This window comes from Natator depressus, chromosome 11 (assembly GCF_965152275.1).
Source record: "Natator depressus isolate rNatDep1 chromosome 11, rNatDep2.hap1, whole genome shotgun sequence".
NCBI lineage: Eukaryota > Metazoa > Chordata > Testudines > Cheloniidae > Natator > Natator depressus.
In genome coordinates this window covers 71703128-71724800 of record NC_134244.1, presented here as the reverse complement: position 1 = coordinate 71724800, position 21673 = coordinate 71703128, and the positions used below count along the sequence as shown (strand labels likewise).

Below are 21673 nucleotides of genomic sequence, written 5' to 3'. Positions count from 1 at the left end.
GGCCCACGTCTATGCAGTACTTTGGGTGAAAGCATCAACGGTCCAGAGAGCGGCATCGGAGGAAGGCAATCGTACTAGTGTGTTTTGCAGCAGCAGGTTATCACTGGGTTCTTTCTTTGATGAGAGGATTTCGTCAGAAGAAACAGCCTGATCTTCAGAACCATGTCCAACGTAGGCTGGACCCGCCACTGTACCAGTATCAATTACACACTCATCGTCACGACTAGCGCAGCTAGTAGGATTAGTATGGTCACCGGCAGCCTCTCTGCTGTTATTAATGAAGTAACTGCTTATGCAATGCAGTTCTGCCTTCTGCTCTTCAACTTCTGCTCTACGCCTCTGTTTCCGAGCACCACGTAAATGTTTTTTCGTCGTTTATTTTCTTTATCGCTGGGACTGGTTTGTTCGTTCTCCTCTATTTACGGTCTCCCGCCCTGCACCTCACTCACACCTGCGGCAGATTGCAGCGTGTGCACATTCGCTGCTGACCTTCCGATGCCACGTGCCTTCCTGGAAACAAATGCAGCGTGGAAAGAAAATGAAAGGGCAGAGTGTGTATGTGGAGGGAGCCCAGGTAGGTCCCTGGAGCGAGGCAGAGGCCGGGGACAAGCACAGTGTGGCAGGTGGGCGGAAGGGTCAGTCCCCAGCTGGAGTGAGGCAGGGGCCGGGGCAAGAGCACAGTGGGGTGGGGCAGGGAGGGGCAGTCCACATCTGGAGCGAGGCAGGTGCTGGGGGCAAGCACAGCAAGGCGGGGGGAGGGGTGGACAGGATCCCCCCGGGGCGGTGCAGAGCTGGCACCTACTTCCTTCTGCAGGAGCTGGGTCCTTGGGAGCCAGTTCTCTCTCTCCAGCTGAGCTGCAGTTCCTCCAGGCAGAAACCGCTGCTCTTCCCGCCCCTCCGGTGAGGAGGCTGGCTGAGGTTACTCCCGTATCCGGACATTTAGCGTCCAGTCAGCAGTGCTGACCACACACTGCCAGTTCCCCTTTTTGCCTCGACTTTCTGGTCGAAAACTTGACACCTGGCAATGGGGGTGCCGCAATGTGGGGGGGTCAGAGGGCCATGGCCCCATCACTTTTAAAAGTGGGAGGGCTATGCCTTAAGGGTGAGTGACGGGGGAAAGGGGGTGGAGGGGAGCAAGTAGTGGGCAGGGGGAGTGGCCAGGAGGTGGCAAGAAGTGAGCAGGAAGTGGGAGGGGAGAGGGGAGTGAGCAGCGGGTGAGGGGAGGGGCCATGGGGCAGAGAGAAGCAGCTCCCTCCACCCCCGACACATTTCAGGCTCACTTGGCCCCTGTCCCTGCCAGCCAGGCCTGGGCAAGGAGCGGAAGGGGTAGGACCAGCTACTCTGCACACCAGCCGCTCTGTTCTGGGTGGCGGCTGCCTGGGGAGGACAGAGCCTCTTTCCCTCCCCCATGGCCCGCCAAGCAGAAATCGTGGGGGGGCCAACTGACCCCCCACTTGTCCCCCCAGTGTGTCACTTCTGGAACAAGTGGTGAGGCGGGGCCAGGGGGCAGAGAGGGGCAGGCGGGTGGGACCAGGGGATGGAGAGGGGAGAGTGGCAGGTGGGGGTTGGGGGAGGGCCAGAGAGGAGAGAGCGGCAGGCGGGAGGGGGGGCAGGGGGCAGAGAGGAGAGAGCGGCAAGTTGAGGGGAGGAGGGAAGGGGCCGGGGGCGGAGAGGAGCAAGCAGCAGGCGGGTGGGGCCAGGGGGCAGAAAGGAGCGAGCAGCAGGCAGGGTCTCAGGGGGAAGAAGCTGAGCAGGGGCGAGCCTGGGGATGCAGGCAGAGGCAGGAGGGGTAACATTCCAGGCACCGGGGCCCCTGTAAACCCGGTACTGGACCTGCTGGCTACAACCCTGGCTGGGGTGAGATGAGCCAGAATCGGAGGACCTTACTCGCAGCACATTTGTGTAAGAGACCCAGCTTTTTCCTTCACTTAATGGACAGTTTGTCTCACTTTCACCAACTCTCACCTGCATGGGCGCCTCTTGGGATCTCCCTTTCTTCAGAGCCCCGGAGAGCTGGGACCCGCAGCTCTTCCCCCTGTTCCAGCTGGGCGACCGTGTCAGGTTTGGGTAGGGGGACTCCTGCTCGTGGGGTGAAATCAGATGAGATCAGAGTGCACTCAGGATTTCTCACAAGGAACCGTCTCTGATTATAACCGGGCCCCATGCCATGAAGGGGGTTACACGGAATCCAAATGGATGGGAACGTGGCCACTGAACCCACTTGGCAAAAGCAGAGGTCTGCATAGGGTGGGGGGGATGGGGGGGGCAGGGGTTGTGTCCCATCCCAAGGAGGAATTTCCAGGATGTTTGCTCTGGGGGACTTGCTGACTCAGACACGGCTGATATGAAACACTTGCCTGTGTCTGAACCTGCAGAAGCCAGGGCCCTTCCATAGATGGAGCAAGTCTCAGGAATTGAAAGCAGGAATTTTGTGTGCAAATGAGAATTAACATGCGCTGATAACTGTCATGCTTCTTGACAGCTGGAGGGATTGGGATGAAGTAGCGTCTACATTACATCTCTGACTCCCCTGTCTCATGGGTGGTAGTGTGGAGGTGAAAGTCACTTTCCCTTGGGATCTGCAGCCTTTGGGACTCAATTCCCTGATGTGCCCATGGAAGAACCCCGAGCAGAAGTGAAACTGGGCATATCAGAAATCCCACAGCTTCTAATAAGTAAGGGGGCAGGAATCCCTGACCGAGCGAGGTCACGGTCTCAGAATTCTGTGACGTCCCCGTAGAGGGCTCTCTGACCGGGGTCCAGCCGAGCCCCTGGCCCCTGGGTGAAATACACAGCCACCTCCTCGAAGGTCACCGCTGTATGTAACAAACTCAGAACCGGGTGCCCCAGCCACAATCCCATTATAAATAGTGGAGGAGTGCGGAAAGAAGAGGAAGCTCTGGGAGGGGCAGCCGCCCCTACCCTGCACAGAGAAGCCAGCAGGTTTCAGGGGCTGGAGGGAAAGAGAGAGCTCTTTATCCCCACCCCAGCAGAGGTGGTGGCGGGGGGCCTTACATTTATCTCACCCCTACTAGCCAGAGGACAGGAATCCCAACAATCTCTCGATTCCCAGCAGCTGGATCCGAAGAGACAGGGCATCTCCCTTCATGTTTCACAGCAGCCTTGGGCTGACAGGTTCAGGCTGCAGCAGTGGGAGTCTGGTCCATTTTCTCAGTCCTGTACAGGAAGGGGTTGTTTTCACCTCCAGAAATGGGCCCCTTCACCCTCCCCCCCACACCTGGGGGCGTTCCAAAAATCAGGCCTCAGGCAGGACATGTAGCAGCAGGTTTGCCCCTCCTGCCCCCACCATCACAGACCCACCAGCAGGCCCCTGAAAATCTCTCACCCGAGCCAGCTATGCCTCGGCCATTTCCCCGCCACTTCCCCGGGGAGAACGGAGAGACCTGCCGTGAAACGTGAGTGTTATTCGGCAGCCGGTCAGGGTCGGAGGGCGAATGCGGAGGTTTCCGATGGGGCTTTAGTCCATTTCACAACCGCATTCTCCCCACCGGTCCCCAGCTTTTTCCCTGCAGACAGGAGCTCGAGACGCGGCCATGATGGGAAAACCCTTGGTCACTTTATTGTGGTGCGCACACGAACCCTCCCACCAGGACCGAAGCCACCGAGACCATCTCAATAAGGCTGCGATTCCGTGACTTCCGCAGGCCAGTGCAGCTGGCCACAGGCCGGGCCCCGGGCAGCTGGCTGTGGGGAGCGCCTGAGTAGTGGCTGGTATGGCTGACCCCGGGGAGCGCCGGAGCAGCACCCGTCCCCGAGGGTGGCTGGAGCAGTGGGCTTGGGGGCAGCCCTGGGGGCCTCAGGGCAACAGCCTGCTGGGCAGCCAGCCCCCACCGCTGGAGCAGGGGCCCTGGGGAGCAGTGGGGCTCAGGAGTAGAGCTTCAGTCGGGGGATTTATAGCAAAAGCCAGAGACAGGTCCCAGGCCCTGAATTTTTGTTTATTACTGTGACCTGTCCAGGACTTTTGCTAAAAACACCCCGACTGAATCTCAGCCTCCCATATTAACCCTTGGCAGGCACAGAGTCCCCGACCCCACTGCTAGAAAGGAGCAGGATCCAAAGAGCCGCGTTGGGGGACCCCCCCACCCTGTTCCAGGCAGCGCGTCCCCCCAGCAGCAGGACCTGGCTTTTCCTCTCCCCGCCCCCAGGCCAGGCACTGCCCCGGGGCGGGGGGCCGCAGGGATTGGGGGGGCGGGAGCGGAGCCGGGAACCTCCCCCCCCATGGCTCCCGCTGCCTCCGCCCCTCACCTGCGGGCCCCGGGTGGGGGCTGGGGCGGGCGGAGCCCGGGGCTGGGTACCCCCGGCCGGGCCCAGAGGGGGGTCCGTGCCGGGCTCTCCCCGCACCCCCCGCGGGGACCAGCAGCGGCTCCACCCGGCTGTGAGCCCAGCCCACAATGGAGGCAGCCGCGGGCTCCGGGTCCCGTGGAAACGGGTCCCTGGGCAGGAAGTGAATCGGATTCACTGCGGCGTTCAGCCCGGCCCCGCCCGTGTCCCGCAACCCCCCCGCTGCTGCTGGCCCGGCCCAGGCCCGTCTCCTCGCGGGGACCCCCCGCGCCCCCCAAAGGTGAGCGGGACTCGGCTAACCAAGGACTGTCTGCTCTGTGGTCCAGCCAGCTAACAAACCCTTCTGCTGTCCCTGCAGATGTTTGCAGCAGGGTGGACACTCCCTTTGGAGGCACAAGGCTCTCCCTGGTGTCCAACCCAGGTGGACTCGCTGAAGGGGGCTCCCAAAGTGAAGCAGGGGTGCTGAAGACTCCAAGGTTCGGTCCCAGGAGGCGGTCAAGCCAGGTCACTTACCCTAGTCACAGAGTGAGACACTAAGTGGGTCTGGCACCATGAAGGGGCCTGCCCAGGGCCTGTGCCAGAGGCCCTGTGGGATCACTGGGATCCAGGATCCGCATGGAGCCGGAGCTGACCTGTGTCATGCAGTAAACCCTGCAGGGAGGCACTGCCTAGCAGGCTCCTCTGGGGGCTGCAAGAGTCTGGGCCTGGGTGCAGGGTTCAGGCCCGGCTACATACACAAAGGGAGAAGGTCCAGGCAGGGGGCACGAGAACCAGGAGGGGATGCTGGCAGGGCATTCGGGCTGAGCTGAGGTGCCCGGAAAGCAAGCAGATTGGCCCTGGGACATAGGCCCAGCTACCCCCTAGGAGCCCTGATGACACTACAGGATGCCAGGGAGGCCGCTCCAACTCGCTGGCTGGGCTGAGAGGTCCTGGGGGGCAGGGCCCATCTCCAGAGCTGGGTGTGGGGCACCATGGGCTCTCTGGGGATAGCTTCCGTCCTTTTGTTCCGCATCTGTGCGGAACTGAGCACTCGGGGGTCCTGGGCATGACTGGGGTTTCTCGGCCCTGCAGTGATCCAGCAATCGTCTGGGCTGTGGATGTGAAGTGGGTTCAAGCAAGGCGGGGAATTTTAGTCAGGACTCCTGGGTTCTATCCCCAGCTCTAGGAGAGGGGAGCGGAGTCTAGTGGGTGAGAGCAGGGGGGCTGCGCCGACCAGCCTGTTACAAGGTAGAACAGCAGCCCTGAGCCACGCTGAGAAGAGATGGACAAATTCCTGGCCAGACACTTGCTACTGTGTGCTGTGTCTGCACGGCGGGGCCCAGAGCGGTGCCAGTCCACCAGCAGGCCGTTGTGGGGCAAGGAATAGGACACGGGGGCCTTCGCCCTCCGGGGGGGCCAGCTCCAATCTGCTGTTAGTGGGCTGGCAGGTGGAGGGTGGGGCGGAGTGGGACTTTTCTGTAATATTTTGTATGAATACTGTATGCACCTCAGTCTCCCCTCTATGCTGCATCGGTGGGGGAAAATGTCTGTTTACTCTTTGCAGAGGCCCAGCGACCCAGAGCTGTACAGACTTCCTGCCTCTCAGGAAGGAGGCTGAGCGACAGTACTCTGGCCAAGAACAAAGGACTGAGGAGGAGCAAAACTAGAGACAAAGAGGGGAACGGGATAAAGACGCACAGAGCAGGACCTAAGGGGGCCACACAGCTTGGCTGGGGCTCGGAGATCCCGCAAAGGAACTCTGCTGTAACTTCCATTTCCTTGAGCTGTGTCGGCCTGCGCTGAGTTCCAGTCACCGAATAAACCCGCCTGCTTTGCCAAGGCTGGCTGAGTCCCTGCAAGTACTGAACGGGGGGAATCGCTCCCTTTGGGGGTTCAGGCCTCACAGAGGGCTCCAACCCAGATGGACTTGCTGAAGGAAGAGCTCGGTGTGAAGCAGGGCTGCTAAGCGGTGACACCATGTGGCTTTCCCTGAAGGTAGCGTGGGGCCCTCTGGGAGGGTCCGATACTCTGAAAGGATCTCCCAAGCTCAGTTCCAGGTCTGGGCCAATGAACTGAACCTGTGGAGACATGACAGGGGGGTGCGGAGAGGAGAGAGCCCAGGAGCTCAAGCGCTGGGATCCTGGGGTTCAATTTCTGGCTCTGCAAGTGACTCCATGTGTGAGCCTGGGCCAGTCACTGAATTCTCTGGGCCGCCCACCCCAGCTGTGCCAGTGGGACAATGGCCTGGCCTAGCCCTGCCCTGCCCCATGGTGGGTGGCGGGTGAATGCAGCAGAGATGGGAGGGGCTGAGAGTGGGGGCTTAGAAGCCCCATAGGGAGATGGATGGTGCGAGCGGTGAAAAGGCCAAGCTGTGCCTGACTCATGGAGACTGAGCCCCCCTGGAGTCTCAGTGGGATGATGGACCCTCTGACCCCCATGGTATGGGGTCCCTCAGCACTTCCCCAACAGTGCAGACCCCCTGCTGTGAGAATCGCACTAGGACTTCCCGGTGTCAGGGAAAGGCAGCTACAAGGTGCCCCCCAGCATTGTGGGGGTGCATTGGACCAGCGCTAATTGCGAGGGGAGAGCGCCCATACCCCACGCCCTGCAGCACAGGCCCCCCTAGGGCTGCGCTGGTGCAAGGACTGCAAGGGGAGAGCACCCCCTACAAAGTCCCCTTCAGCTCACTGGTTTCCATTCAGGTCCCCAGCCAAGGAGGGACCAGACCAAACCCTGCTCAACTGGCAAGTGGGGACACGACCCAGCGGAACCGGGGCGGGGGGGGGCATGGCCCCTCTTTTTAACACCCCTGCACAGGGGTGCCATTCAGAGGCAATGTGGAGGGTCATGTGGGGTCATGTGCTCCCCATTTCTGCCAGAGCTTGCTGGCCCTGCTGGGTCCCTGAGTGGCAGCTGCTGGAGCTGGTGAGGGGTGCCCCTGAGGGCATGGTAGGAGAACAGATGGGAACTACAGGGAGGGGAAACTGAGGCTAAGTGGGGGCTGCCTGGAGAGGACAAACCTTTAAATTGTGACCCCCACTATCAGCAGTTGGGTCTTGGCCCCCCACTTCTGGAAAGTTTCCTGCACCCTTGCCAGCTACGGCCGCCTGCCCTGGGGAAAACGCAGGGAGGATCTGGGGGCTCCTGGGGCTGCTGTTGCGCTCGCAGCTGGGGCTGGCAAGGGGAGGAGCCAGGCGTGGGTGGGCTGCAGGAGGGGCAGGGCCACTTGACTAAATATGCAGATATTGGTGCCAGCGGAGCATTGTGGGAGTCAGAGAGGGGGGAGACTGTGCTTCGTTTAGGCCCGCGATGCTTCGCGAGGGCTGGGGAAGCATATAGGCCGCGATTGGACGTGGTGCGAGGCACGCCAAGGACTAGGAATCCTGGTGCCATAGGTGGAGTATATGGCGCACACAGCCAACTGCGACTGGGAATCGTCATCACCAGCGAGCCCTGGCAGAAGAGTGAGTGTCCAGAGAATTGCTTAATGTTATGTTTGGTTGATGTGGTAACTCATGGTGTTGGATGCTATCAGGTGGGTGAGGATCATCTACCTAGAACACATCACTGGACATAAACAATACCAGGAGAGATGAGCTGGAGTGCCAATGGAAAATGCAGTTAGTAATTAACTGAAATACTTCCCTAGTGGGTTGTATTTTCTAAATGGACAACCTACCTATATTCTTGTGGCACCTTAGAGACTAACCAATTTATTTGAGCATGAGCTTTCGTGAGCTACAGCTCACTTCATCGGATGCATACTGTGGAAGCTGCAGAAGACATTATATACACAGAGAGACCATGAAACAATACCTCCTCCCACCCCACTCTCCTGCTGGTAATAGCTTATCTAAAGTGATCATCAAGTTGGGCCATTTCCAGCACAAATCCAGGTTTTCTCACCCTCCGCCCCCCCCCCCCCCCCACACACACACAAACTCACTCTCCTGCTGGTAATAGCCCATCCAAAGTGACCACTCTCTTCACAGTGTGTATGATAATCAAGGTGGGCCATTTCCTGCACAAATCCAGGTTCTCTCACCCCCTCACCCCCCTCCAATTACCACACTCCTGCAGGAGAGTGAGTTTGTGTGGGGGGGGGGACAGAGGGTAAGAAAACCTGGATTTGTGCTGGAAATGGCCCAACTTGATGATCACTTTAGATAAGCTATTACCAGCAGGAGAGTGGGGTGGGAGGAGGTATTGTTTCATGGTCTCTGTGTGTATATAATGTCTTCTGCAGCTTCCACAGTATGCATCCGATGAAGTGAGCTGTAGCTCACGAAAGCTCATGCTCAAATAAATTGGTTAGTCTCTAAGGTGCCACAAGCACGCCTTTTCTTTTTGCGAATACAGACTAACACGGCTGTTACTCTGAAACCTACCTATATTTTGTAATACTGAGGGACAATCTTCACTCATTGATATATTTGCTTCCCACAGCCAAGTCTCTGTATAACTTTTCATGAGTGATGTACCCAAATACTTCGATGTTAATACCTAAAGAGTATTGTTAAATTTATCCACCTTAATTTGGATTGTTGCTGATTATGCACTATGTGTACCTTATTACATTTAAAACAAACTTTGTAATTGTGGATAATCTAAGCACGATACTCAGATGTACAGACACGCTTTTCTTAACCTGTGTTCTGTATAATTTTTTAACATTAGCTTTAATAAAAATTTTAAATCTGTTCTTATCAGTTTAATATTTGATATGTTCTCTATTTGAGAACTGTGTATTAAATGGATTTTTGAAACAGGGAGCTGGATTAGGGGCTTACTCCATCCATCCCAAGCATCAACCTGGTATTGCAGTGTTTCCAGGAGTGATGTACTTTCCATCCGGGAGAATCTTCTGGTTAAAAGAAAGTGAAAAATATTTCTTATGTTAGTGTCTGCTTTGTAATGCTCATATATTACTCATTTATTTTGGGTTGGTTATTTATATTTTGTTTGAAATTGGGTCTCTCGCGTTGGGGGACTGCTTTTCTTACATTTACTATTGTTTATAGATCACTGAAGTGGCTCTCTTCTTATTTTGTTCTCTGTCTGTGCTCGCACAGATCCCCTTCATGCACTTTCCAAACGTGTGTGGTTTGGATCAGGGTTTCATCTGTGTCCCCATGGGAGAGAATGTGGTGGCAGCGGGGCGAAGCTTCGGGGAAAGGGGGGGGTTTAGGGGCGGGACTAGGGGGAAGGTGTGGCGCGAGGCTGAGCGCTTGGGGAGAAGGGGAATTGCGAAGGCAGGGGGAATGGGCGTCGTAAGGCTGGAGCCTCATGGGGAAGGAGTGGGGCAGGGCCTGGGGGAAGGCATAGGGCATCAGGGGACTCATGGAATGTGGTAGGAGGGTCACTGTTCAGGCACTGGTGGGCCCCCCACTTTTACAGACCAGAAATTCCATCACGCTGACCTGCACCCACCCCGCCACCAGAGAACTGCCCTCAGCATGATGTCCCTGCACAGCACAGCTCTCTATTCCTGTTTTCCTGAGCTGAGTGCAAAAGCTGGGGGTCAGCGCAGGGCAGGCATCTGGGTAGTGGCTAGACAAGGCGCTGGACTCGTGGTGAGCGAAGCTGTAAGTGTCTGCCACACGCTGCTGGACTGGTTCAGATAGCTGTGCCAGGGTCCAAAGGGGCACCGGGCTCCGGCCTAGCGCTGGCCCAGTCTCTTTGACCTGTCGCTGTAAGTGCTGACGCTGACAGATGGCGTTACATGTCAGTGGGCGGGTTATGCACATTAGCAGTGCCTGCCAGGAGCCCGGGAAGCCGGCCACATGAATTAAACGAAGCAGGCGGAAGGAATTCTCTGTCTGCGAGCAGAATCCTGTGCGGAGAGTTCTTGCTTTGAAGGGTTGTAGGGGAGTGATTTTGGGGCAGTGATTGCCACTTAGTTCCATAGTTCTCAAAGTCTTGTTAATGCTGCCTGGTGTCCGTCTGCGAGCTGCTCCTGCTGGTGTAGAAAGCGGCGGGAGCGGGAGGGCTGCGTCGTGTTGGAGTTCTCAGCTCCTCGGAGCTAAGACCAAGTGTAGGTAGTCTCTTGGTCTCTCAAAGGCTGTGACCAAGTGTCTTGATGTTTGGTCTCTTGGCCTTGAGATGAAAACCTTGTCTGTGTCTCTTGGACTGTGAAACATAAACGTTATCTTTTAAGTTACATGTGTTCTTACCAGTGTGATGTCTGATCTGTTCTCCATTGGAGAGCTGTGTGTTGGTGGTGGAGTAGGGGCTTGCTCTGCGCATTACACAAGTCAGCCTGGTATTGCAGCGCTTCCAGGAGCGGGGCCTCTCCCAGCTGAGAAAATCTTTCGGTTCAAAGAAAGTGAAAAGTGAAAACAATTGTGGGGTCAGTATCGGGATTGTGATGTTCCCATGTTTTGTCTTTGTTTCAGGCTGGTTATTAGTGTTTGTTTTTATCTGGGATCTTAGAATTGGGGGCTTGTTGCTTTTAGTTTTGTGTTACAGTCAGTTGTAGATCACTTAAGTGTCTCTCTTTTCATTTGTTTGTCTGTTGGTGTTCACACTGCTCTTCTTGGTGCACTTTCCAAAAGTATGTGGTTTGGATCAGCTGTTCATCTGTGTACCCCTGAAAGAGACATTTCTGACCCTTTCCCCTTGGGAAAATATCGTTGTTTCAGTGTAAGGAACAGTCTCTGTCAATGATTTCTCCAGACTAGGAGCAGAAGAGGAGAAAGATTTGAGTCAGAGTGGTAGAGTTTCAGGCCACAAGAAACTGCCAGATAATCTGATCTGACCCCCTGCACGCCCCAGGCCACTACCCCCCACCCAGTGAGTGACCCCTGCAAAGAGCCCAATCATCTGGATGGGACCATCTGTCCACTATTCTCTTGTCTGCCACAGGCAGAGAGTAGGAGGGACTGAGGTGCACCGGATCCTGCGGCCCCTGCAATGGCAGGGAATTGATTTGGGAGATACACCCAGAGGATTCGAGCAAGCGACCCAAGGTCCCTACAGTAAAATCCCTTCCCGAACCCCCAAAATGGCAATCCATCAGTTTGACCCTGAGCATGTGAGCAAGACACACCAGGCAAGCATCTGAGAAAGATCAAATATTGAGCCAGTGGGTCCGTGGCCAATCTCTGATGATTCAGAGTCCTACACTGTGCTGGGTTCTCAGTGACTTGCATTAACTCAGGAGAGAGAGAGATAAAGAAAAGAAAGAGGGGGGCCCCCAGAGCTAAGCGCTGCAGAGCAGAGGCTCCCACACTAGGCATCCCCTTCCAAGGAAGGCTGTTACTTGGGAGCTGGAACCTGTTCTCCGAATCCCACTCCATCTCTCCCAGCTCTCTCTCCCCTTCCTTCTCAGTTCAGCCCCAGGTGAAAGTTTCCCCCCTGAAATCGGGATCCCAGCCCCACCCCAAGATGCTGGTTGGTCCATGACGGGGTTTTACTCGTCAGGGACCGAAATCAAGCAGTCCAAGAATGGGAAGGCACAGCCGGAGACTGGTCCTTCCAGATCCTGGTGATGATGGAGATGAGCTCCCAGCCCGGAGGTGTCTACACCTGGCAGGTGGAGCACATCAGCCTGCAGCGCCCCCTCTTACTAGGGTAAGAGACTCTGAACCCGGCACATTCCCTGAGCCCTTGGGGCACCCCTAGCTCTGTGGAGCCCTCGGGAGACACGGGCATGTCTCAGACCTGTCCCCATCCCTGGGGGCAGAGAGCAGGGACGTTACAAAGGGAAGGAGAGGCTGGGCTTAGCCCAAACCACCCGTGCTCTTCTAGTCACAGAGGCGCAGGCCGACTCTGCCAGGGACAAGATGCTGGCTGGGGTCGGGGCTCTGTGCTGTGGTTGGTCTTCATGGTCCTGGAATTGCTCGTCTGCCTGAGGAATAAGAAAGGTGAATGGCTCTGGGACAGCACTGCGGCACCAGGAAATGACTCCCCAGTGGGGCCGTGACGAAATCACACTGGAGGGTTTCACTAGAATTTTGATTCACCACAATTTACTTTAGCTTCCCCTTCCGGCATGAATCAAGTTCTCTAGTGACCAAGGAGCTTCCTGCCCATCTCTCTGCCCACGGCCAGGAAGTGTGGGGCTAATCCCAGCTCCTGGCTTCCCATAAATCTGAGTCAGACCATTCCGACTCAGAGCTACAGTTGTGGCCCTCCTGGCCTCCCCTCCCGGTCTCCTCTCTAGCCCCCCACATTCCTGGAACATCACGGAGTTGCAGGCACAGTTGGTGGTGTCTGTAAATCAGCCAATTTCTCTCTAGTTATGAAACAAATACACTTCCCCTATTAAAAATATGGAGACCAAACTCACATGAGAAACGCAACAGCAATCCCACCCCTGAATTCTGAGGCTTATTTATTGTACCCTCTACAGTGCTTCCCTTTTTGCCTCAATGCATAAAAAGCATGTAATAACTTGCAGGTCAAAAGGCCGAGTGCATGATGCCCGCGTTTCTGTTACGTACGTGGGTACCCTCCGCCCCCACCTCCCCGCACACACCACCACCCTCAGTTCACCCTCCCAGCACTCTCACCATCTACTCACACCCTCAATACAGCCCCTGCCACCCCATCAGCCCTCACCTTCCTCACTTCGGCTGTAAGGATTAGGGCTTTTCCTCTAGCCACATGACTTCTGAGGAGACGCTGAGGGAACTGGGATTGTTTAGTCTGCGGAAGAGAAGAATGAGGGGGGATTTGATAGCTGCTTTCAACTATCTGAAAGGGGGTGCCAAAGAGGATAGATCTAGACAGTGGTAGCTGATGACAGAACAAGGAGTAATGGTCTCACGTTGTAGTGGGGGAGGTTTAGGTTGGATATTAGGAAAAACTTTTTCACTTGGAGGGTGGTGAAACACTGGAATGTGTTACCTAGGGAGGTGGTGGAATCTCCTTCCTTTGAGGTTTTTAAGGTCAGGCTGGACCAAGCCCTGGCTGGGATGATTTAGTTGGGGCTTGGTCCTGCTTTGAGCAGGGGGTTGGACTAGATGACCTCTTGAGGTCTCTTCCAACTCTGATGTGCTATGATTCTATGAAGCCTGAGGACTTTGTCTGCAGCCAGATTAGGAGAGCAGCAGCCATGAGCTATTACATCCTCACATCCCATCTAAACTACATTAAAACAGGGCAATATCGGGCTGTTAGGAAGGCTCCTGTCCTAATGGCACCCACCATCACCAGATAAAGGAACAGATCTTAAGGCGGTTAAAGAAAACTTAGTTTGACCCATTCTGTCTGGCAAGCAATCACTTATAAATAGTTGTGGGTGTAAAATCCCCATTTCTTTATGGTTTTGTCTTTATGATCCCCACTTCTCTATTGTTTTCTCTCTGGTCTCTGTCTGGTTCTTTGATTGTTTTTGTCTGTGACATGGCTCATTTTGCGGGGTGTGAATTAATTAAGGTGGTGAATGAATTAAGGTGGTAGGATTGGTTAGAGAATTTTGTTACACTATGTTAGGATTGGTTTGTAACATTTTAGTACAATGATTGGTTACAGTACAGCTAAGCAAGGCTCAAGTTTCACTATCTAAAGTGGGGTCCAAAAGGAAGTTCTTGGGAACCAACTCCAGGACACAGCTCCAAGGTCAGAGCTGCCAGACCTCAACACCCAGCCTCCCCAGATGACCTGATCCTGACTGTCCAGCAGGGAAAAGTTATCTGCCTTTTTGGGACTGGGAGTAGTGAGCATTTTAGGGTTAATGTATGCATTTTTGGGTAATAACTGTTGCTGACGAGAGGGTAAGTAGGATATTACTGTGAAAGGCTCTGTCACTGGTAAGAGACCCCCAAACCCGCAGTGTCAGGCTCCGCCCGAGCCCTTGGCATGGGGAAAGGGCGGGTGCCTACATTAAGAGGGTTACGCCTTGAGCCCTAGGGCCAGGGTAAAGGTGGGTGGCCCTAAAGGAGTGTGCGACTAACAGAGAATTGTGTGCTGGTAACACAGCCCCCCTGCGGTCCCCAGGCCATAGTTTAGCCCTCCCGCCCTCAACTCTGCTCCTCTGGGTTCTTCACCCTCCCCAGGCCTGGGGCCTGCCCTGGGGTCCCCTCTCTCCCACTTCCCAGGCTGGCAGGAGATCAGCCTGCCAGGGGCTGACAGCGGGAGCCTCTCCTCAGCCCCACAGCAATGTCCTGGGGAGAGAACTCAGCTGAAAAAATATATCGGTGACATCTGAGAGTTCTAGCCCCGGAACAGAAGTAAGGCTTCATTTGACTTAGAAATCGCATCTCTGGCGATGAATTGGGGAGCGTTGGCATGTCTGTCCCTGGCACAGCATTGCTCTGCAGGCGGCAGGGGTGCCAGATCCCAGGGGAGGGGGAACGGGCGGGAGAGGTGTCTCTCCCGGGGGCGGGGGGTGTTTCTGTGTAAGGGCCACACACCATTTGACCCTTCTGCTGTCTAGCACTGAAAGACAGCGCGGATGAGACTTCTGTTAACTGCCTGCCGGAGCTCAAATCCCGGGTCACCAGGCCTGAGTGCTAGGCCTGAGAGCGGCTCTGAGACAGCTGCAAGCAACTGCTCCGCCTGCCCGAGGTGAGGCCCAGCCGCTAACTGCTGGAGCCCCCAGAGCTGGGCTGAGCCGGGCGAGCTCAGGATGTGGCATCGCCGAGGTGGCAATAGAAACAGGTGGCAGCAGAGCCGGCGAAGGCCCGTGGCCAACGGGGCGGAGACACAGCCGCACAGCGGTGCACAGAGTGAACGGTGGCACCTGGGAGCCACTTGCAGTCATGGCCGCAATAGCAGCTGAGGCGTCCCTCATTGTAACCGGGGTGGGACGTGAACTCCCGCCCCGTGAATGCAGCTCTGAACGCCGGGTCTTTGCTGGCCAAGGACAGCAACCGTGAGAGGGGCGGGGGGGGGAGGGGAGAATGAGCCTTTGATTGTTGGACTTTCCCAACACAAAGTGAGGAGCTGAGGAAAGGACACTGCCCAACGTATTCTGACGGGGTGGGCGTTTGGCTCACGGTCATATGCTGATGACTAGTGGTGATGGTCTTTTACCACGATAGTGCCGGGCTCCTTTCCTCTTTCTATTAAAGGTTTTCTTTGCTATACACGACTCAGTGAGGGGGAAGCATTGGCTCTCAGAGGCGCCGGGGGTGGTGGTTAATTTTCCCAAATTACGGGTGGGGACTCAAGCAGGTTCTGTGCTGAATTGTTATGAGGAACCCCTCGATGCTGAACCCGGCCCTGGTTCCTGCCGACTCCCCCCGGCAGAAGGGTGGCATTTGTACGGCAGGGGCATGCAATGAAAGGCCGTCAGAGTCTCCACAGCAGGGCGAGGCCAGGACAGTCTGGCAGCTACCACCCCACACAGGAGTCAGGACACCTGGGTTCTGTTTCCAGCTCTGCTGCAGTTTCACTGTGTTACCTCGGGCAGGTCACGTCACCTCCCCATTTGCTTCTCTCTGGAACAGGGGTTAATGGTATTTCCTTGTTTGGCTGGTGTGTTAACTGTCAGAGCAAACCAGAAACCACAGAAGGAAATGGAGAGAAACCACGGTCTGCACAGCCCTGGTGCGAACACGTGGCCTTGCAGCGATAAACCGGCCTGGGCCGTGGCACTGCCACTCGTACCAGCCCAGGGACTGGACGCGCTGGTGTGTCAAGGACGGTCACTCGTGTGCTGCCTCGGGGCTCAAATGTCGACCCTAAAAGGTGCAAAACAACAAAGCTCCCGGCTGCAAACGCCGACAAGCCCCGGCATCGGCACTGCAGAGCACCCACGGCACAACCGCCCCGGACCGCCCCTCGCTGCGCGTCCAGGGGGCCGGGCGGCTGCTCCCCCGTAGCTCCTGCTGTCTCGCAGCGCAGGGCCCCGCTGCCTCTGCTCCAGGGCGGGTACCGTGATGGCGCCTGGCTTCCTTCGGCAGGACGTGGGGGGTCTGTCTGGGGCTACGACTGCCCTGGCCTCCTTCCCGCCGTCACGCAGTTCGGGGGGGGGTCACCCTGTGGGACTGCGCCCCCTGCTGGGGGGCAGCAATTGTGTGCTCATTCTGCGCTGGCAGAAATAGGACTCTGTGGGCGACAGGCTCAACCCCCAGACCTGCCCTCACCCCATCAAAGGGGTTTAGAGATGAGCCTGGCTGCTGAGGATGAATATGGGGAGAGGGAGGGGTCAGCAGGTAGAGGGAGGGGCCACTGGGAGGGAGGGCAGATGGCGGGGGGCTCTGCCCTCCCTTCCACTCTGACTCTTCACCCTGATCTCCCCCATCACTTGGGGCAGCCAGGCCCAGCCCCACAGGGCAGGCCTGTCACTGCAGCACGAGTGGGGGCGGACTCCCTCTCCAGGCCCCCAAACCTCCCCTCCACGCTAGGCCAGGTTTGGCTGCAGTGCCAGGGCAGAGGGTGCAGCTCTGGGCTGCCCCTGGGCAGGGTGAGGAGCAGGACGCTGGCCACCAAGGCGAGCCCTGCATACCGGCCTAGTTTGCCTAGGCGCGGATCCGGCCCTAGTTCTGACCTTGCCGCCGGGGCTCCCCCTCCCGCGCGGCCTCCGCTCCCCGACTCCCTCTGCCCTGATTGGCTCGGGGCTGGCAGCTGCGGGCACAGAGCCCAGCAGAGACACACAAAGGGAGAAGTTGGTGACGAGGCTTGTGGCCTGGGGAGGAACCGACAGCCTGTGGGCGACCCTGGGCCCCTCATCCCACCGCACGGACACCGGCCAGAGCCCGGATCCCCTTCCCCTGCCAGGATGCTGCTCCCTCTGCTGCTCCTCCCCTGGGCATGGGGGGCCCTGGCCGGTAAGTGGGGACCCCCCCTCCCTGCCCTTTTTGCTGCTGGGGGAGGTTGCGCCTGATATAATGCCAAGGCCAGGGTGGGGCAGCACCACATAAGAACGGCTGGACTGGATCAGACCAAAGGTCCATCTAGCCCAGTATCCTGTCTTCTGCCAGGGGCCCGGGCCAGGGGCCCCAGAGGGAATGAACAGACAGGAATCATGCAGTGATCCATTTCCTGTCGCCCATTCCCAGCATCTGGCAAACAGGGGCTAGGGACACCATCCCTGCCCATCCTGGCTAATAGCTATTGATGGACCTGTCCTCCAGGAACTTATCCAGCACTAGTGACCCTTGCTGGGGTGCAAGAGGAGGGGGGAGGCAGGTTAGGGTTCAGCAGGAAAACCGTGGAGCTGGGGAGCATTAACAAGACTGAGACGCCTTAATCTCTCTCCTCACCCACTTTGTCCTCCACTTGTTTCCTCTCCCCTCCCTCCCGCAGCCTCCCCTCCTGTTCCCCCAGGGTCTCTCACCCTCCGGCTGCTCAAAACCACCGTCTTCCACAACGCCAGTTCTAGCAACGTGGAGGGGATGGCCCTGCTCGGAGACCTGGAGACCCACTCTCTGGATTGCAGCACCTGCAGGATCCGCTTCCTGCAGCCCTGGGCCCACCAGGGCCTGACCCCGAGGCAGTGGCAGGACCTGGAGACAATGTTCCATCGCTACCTGTCCAACTTCATCCTTCTCATGAACAAAGGGGTTAAGGATGAAGGGGAGCACTGTGAGTATGGAGCGGTCCCCACAACCAGCAGGGAGCTGAGGACTGACACACTCACTGTAGTAACTGAGTGTGTCCTGACAGGGTGGATGGGGGTCAAGCCAGCCAGTTCCTGGCCCTTAGGCTGAATGGAGCCAGGGTGCCCTAGAAGGGAATAGCCCCATTTTCCATTCTCCACCCCGCTGAGCCAGTCCCCCAGCTCTGCAGCCAGATTGCAGCCTGTGCACCCTGGAGGGGAAAAGCCCCGTGTCCTGTCCCCTGAGCAGTGGCAAATGGTTTTTCACAGCCAGGTGCCCAACCAAAGGCCCTTCTTCATGCTACCGGAACCTGGCCAGCCTGAACACTGAGAACTGACACCTTCAACACATGACTTGGAAGGGCAGGAAATGCAGAGCTAAGCAAATCCCGCCCCGCACCCTCAGAACCAGCCCTGCCCCAGGGCATGGGACAGACCCAGCACGCCTCTTCTCAGCTGCTCAGCCCAGTGTCTGCACTGGGTGTCTGGTGCTGGAGCACTAAAGTAAGGTCCTCGGGGGAGACTTTCTCTCAGGAACCCCTTACCCACCTGCCCCCAAATTTGCACCACAAAGTCTCCCTTGCACCTTGCTGGGGCAGAGCTAGTTTCATGGCAACCTGCCTGGGCATGTGCATGTCATGACAGAGCGACAGCCGGCCCTGTGATCACAGCTCGCAGCCGCAGGAACCTCTCGGTGATGGGGCTCAGACAGATGCTCCTGGGGCTCAGAGGTTTCTGCCTCTCCGGCTGACGGAGTGTGAGACTCTCGGTGTGTCATGCCCTGAGGCTGCTGAGGAGACAATCGCTGGCAGAGGTGTGAACTGTCTGTGGGCACAGGTGCGTGTCACCGCCCGGCGTACGCACCAGAGACAGAACCGAGGCCCAGGGACTTTTGTAACGCTGGGAACCAGACTTGTCCTTGCTACCGGTGCAGAGCTGAGATCGGGGAGCCCAGGGATGTAAGTTTATTGAGGCTCAGGGCCATAATTTTCTCTAGAGCATCACAAATCACTTTTTAAAAAATTAACATTTAAAAGTCTGGTGATTTGGATAGGGGGTCTGTATCTCACAAAACCCATGAGCAAGGGAGCCCAAATTTGCACCACAAACTCTAAGGCCCTGATGGAGAGCAGCGATTTTCAAGCCAATCTGACTATGTGTGTGGAGCTCAGAGCACTTGGAAAACATCAGTTTTAAACAGAAACTGCAACGTGCCCTTAACTCCATCCAGGGCCGCCCCACAACCCTGGCCCCATCTTGTGGCCTAACATTCTCATTGCTCCTGACACGATGTCTTTATTCCCCCATCTTTCTATTTCTGCCCCCTGCCCCTGCCCCCCGGTGACCTCCTAATGACCCGTCCTCATTGCCCCTGCCCTTTCTGTGCCAGACCCCTTTGTTATTCAGGTCTCCGCCGGTTGCGAGCTCCACCTCAACGGCACCTCACGGCAATTCTGTGACTCTGCGGTGAACGGCGAGGATTTCATCAGCTTCAACATGGACTCGGGCACCTGGGTCACTCAGCGCAGGGATAAGTTGGTCCTCAAGCCACTGGACTTTCTTAACCAGGATAAGAGCACGTCTGCCACGGCTCAGTTCCTCCTGAGAACAACGTGTGTCAGTGAACTCCAGAGCTTTGTCCAGTATGGGAAAGAGTCTCTGGCGAGACAAGGTGAGGCTGGACACCACTCCCTGCTCACTGAGATGCAGCCACTTCTGGGGTGGGGTGCGGGGGGCTGTTTAAACAGGTGTCGTGTACCAGTGCAGCTATAGCTGGGGTGGAGCGCAGTCACGATTTCATAGCCACACTGCACAGCACTTTAAGACAGGACGTGAAGGGGGATTCCGTCAGCAATGCTAACTGCAGAACTGGGGTCTGGCCAGGACAGCGGGGCCAACGCCAGACCCCGGGGGATGGAGATGGGCTTGGCTAGTGAGTCCCTGAGGCTCAGACTGAATCGTCCCCTCTCCCCCGTCCCGTCTCTCTCCCCCTGTCTCAGAGCGGCCGGTCGCCGTGGTGTTTGCCCGAGCGCCTCCCCCAGCCGGGACCCCCGCGCCGTTACTGCTGGTTTGCCGGGTCACCAGTTTCTACCCCCGGCCCATCCGCGTGGCCTGGCTGCAGGACGGGGAGGAGGTGGGGCCGGGCGGGCGGCTGAGCTCCAGCGGGATCCTGCCCAACGCGGACCTGACCTACCAGCTGCGCAGCTCCCTGGCCGTGGGGCCGGGCGACGGGCACAGCTACGCCTGCCGGGTGGAGCACAGCAGCCTGGGGGGCCAGAGCCTGCTGATCCCCTGGGGTAGGTGTATGTCCCCGGGGGGTGGGGGGTGCAGTCGTAGTCTCTGGGGGCTTTTGCTGCCCATCTCAAGCAGGGTGGGGTCCAGGCAGTGAGACTGGGGAGAGGCAGAGGAGGTGTGGGGATGGATCGGGGGAGCAGGGAGGAGGAGCTGAGGGGAATGGGACAGGACTTGCACAGGAGGGGCAGGGTGGGGGCTGAGGGGAGAAGTAATGGGATGGGGTGGGGAGAGCTGTATGGAGTGTGGCAGAGGGGAGACAATGGGGCAGAGGTAGGGAGGGCTGGGGGGGTTGGGGAGAGAGGCAGGAATCCAGAGGCGATCGGACAGAGGGGACTAGGACTGGCATGCGGGAAGGCTGAGGGGCTGGGAATGTGGGGGGAGCGGTGAGGGTGGGAAGATGGGGGACAATGAGGGAACAGGGTCAGGGTAGGGGCATCTGAGGGCAGTGGGGCTGTTTCAGGGGAAGGTGGGATGGTGGGGATGGCAGAAGGAACAGGGCTGAGGTAGGGCAGGGCTGAGGGCAGTGGGTTGGGTGGGGGCAGCAGTGGGGACTGAGGGGGAGGCTGAGGGAAGTGGGTCGGGTGGGGGCAGCAGGGGGGACTGACGGGGTGGCTGAGGGAACAGGGTCAGGGTGGGGAGGCTGAGGGCAGTGGGTCAATTGGGGGCAGGAGGGGGGACTGCAGGGGAGGCTGAGGGAACCGCGGTGGGGTGTGGCAGGGCAGATGGCAGGGGGCCCAGGTGAGGAGATGGGGGGACTGCAGGGGAGGCTGAGGGAACAAGATGCCCATTCCCAGCACATCACCCCCTGTGTGTTACAGGGCACAGCAGGCCCTGGGGCCCCGGCCTGGCCGTGGGCATCACGCTGGGGGCTCTGGCCGTAGCCGCCGTGGCCGTGGTGCTGTGGTGGAGAATACGCAGGTGAGTCCTCTCCCTCTCTGGGGTGGGGGTGGGGAGGCCGTTATGCCCCATAACCCATCCCCCCTGCTCTCTCCATCCAGGGGCCACCGGGACGTCAGACCAGGAGAACCCAGAGCCTGAGGGGGCGGCACCGGCTTAGACGTGGGGATCAGCCCCCCACTTGGGGACATGGATCTTGGGGCTGAATCTGCCCCCAGCTCCACAGCAGAGGGCCCTGAGGCCCCATCTGGATTGGGGCACTGGGAGTTCAGGGCCCTGATTCGGGGATGGGATTCTCCTCCCTCTGGGACGTTTAGGACACGTTGGACGCTTGGGATCCAGGATCCACATGGAGCCAGCACTAGCCTGTGCCATTCAGGAAACGCTGCAGGGAGGTGCTGCTCAGCAGGCCCCTCCAGGGGCTACAGGAGCCAGGGCCTGGGGGCAGGGTTCAGGCCCAGCTACATACACAAAAGGAGAGGGTAAGGTGGGGGCCATGGGAACCAGGAGGGGATCCTGGCAGGGCATTTGGGCTGAGCTGGGGTGCCCGGGAAGCAAGCGGATTGACCGTGGGACATAGGCCCAGCTACCTCCTGACAACAGAATGGCCCATGGGATGCCAGAGAAGCCGCTCCAAGCCACTGGCTGGGTTGAGCGCTCCTGGGGGCAAGGCCCCTCCAGAGCTGGGTGGGGGGCACCACGGGCTCTGGG

At 57.8% G+C, this 21673-nt stretch overlaps 1 protein-coding gene, 1 long non-coding RNA gene and 1 other non-coding gene across 3 annotated transcripts; 2 read left to right on the top strand and 1 right to left on the bottom strand.

Moving 5' to 3' along the window:
- Window positions 1-392: 392 nt before the first annotated feature.
- Window positions 393-3107, bottom strand: LOC141996204 (uncharacterized). Its single transcript, XR_012641499.1, has 3 exons — window positions 3027-3107; window positions 1966-2079; window positions 393-510 (listed from the first exon to the last, which is right to left on the bottom strand). It is a non-coding gene; the product is annotated as an uncharacterized LOC141996204 (long non-coding RNA).
- Window positions 3108-4388: 1281 nt separating this feature from the next.
- On the top strand, window positions 4389-21116 carry LOC141996202 (antigen-presenting glycoprotein CD1d-like). Its single transcript, XM_074968169.1, has 8 exons — window positions 4389-4582; window positions 4661-4778; window positions 5846-6276; window positions 17479-17757; window positions 19161-19442; window positions 19771-20067; window positions 20884-20983; window positions 21064-21116. The coding sequence occupies exons 4-8, from the start codon at window positions 17568-17570 to the stop codon at window positions 21101-21103; spliced, it is 909 nt and encodes a 302-aa protein (XP_074824270.1). The 5' UTR covers window positions 4389-4582; window positions 4661-4778; window positions 5846-6276; window positions 17479-17567; the 3' UTR covers window positions 21104-21116.
- LOC141996316 (U2 spliceosomal RNA) lies at window positions 8941-9130 on the top strand. Its single transcript, XR_012641524.1, has one exon. It is a non-coding gene; the product is annotated as a U2 spliceosomal RNA (small nuclear RNA).
- Window positions 21117-21673: the final 557 nt, after the last annotated feature.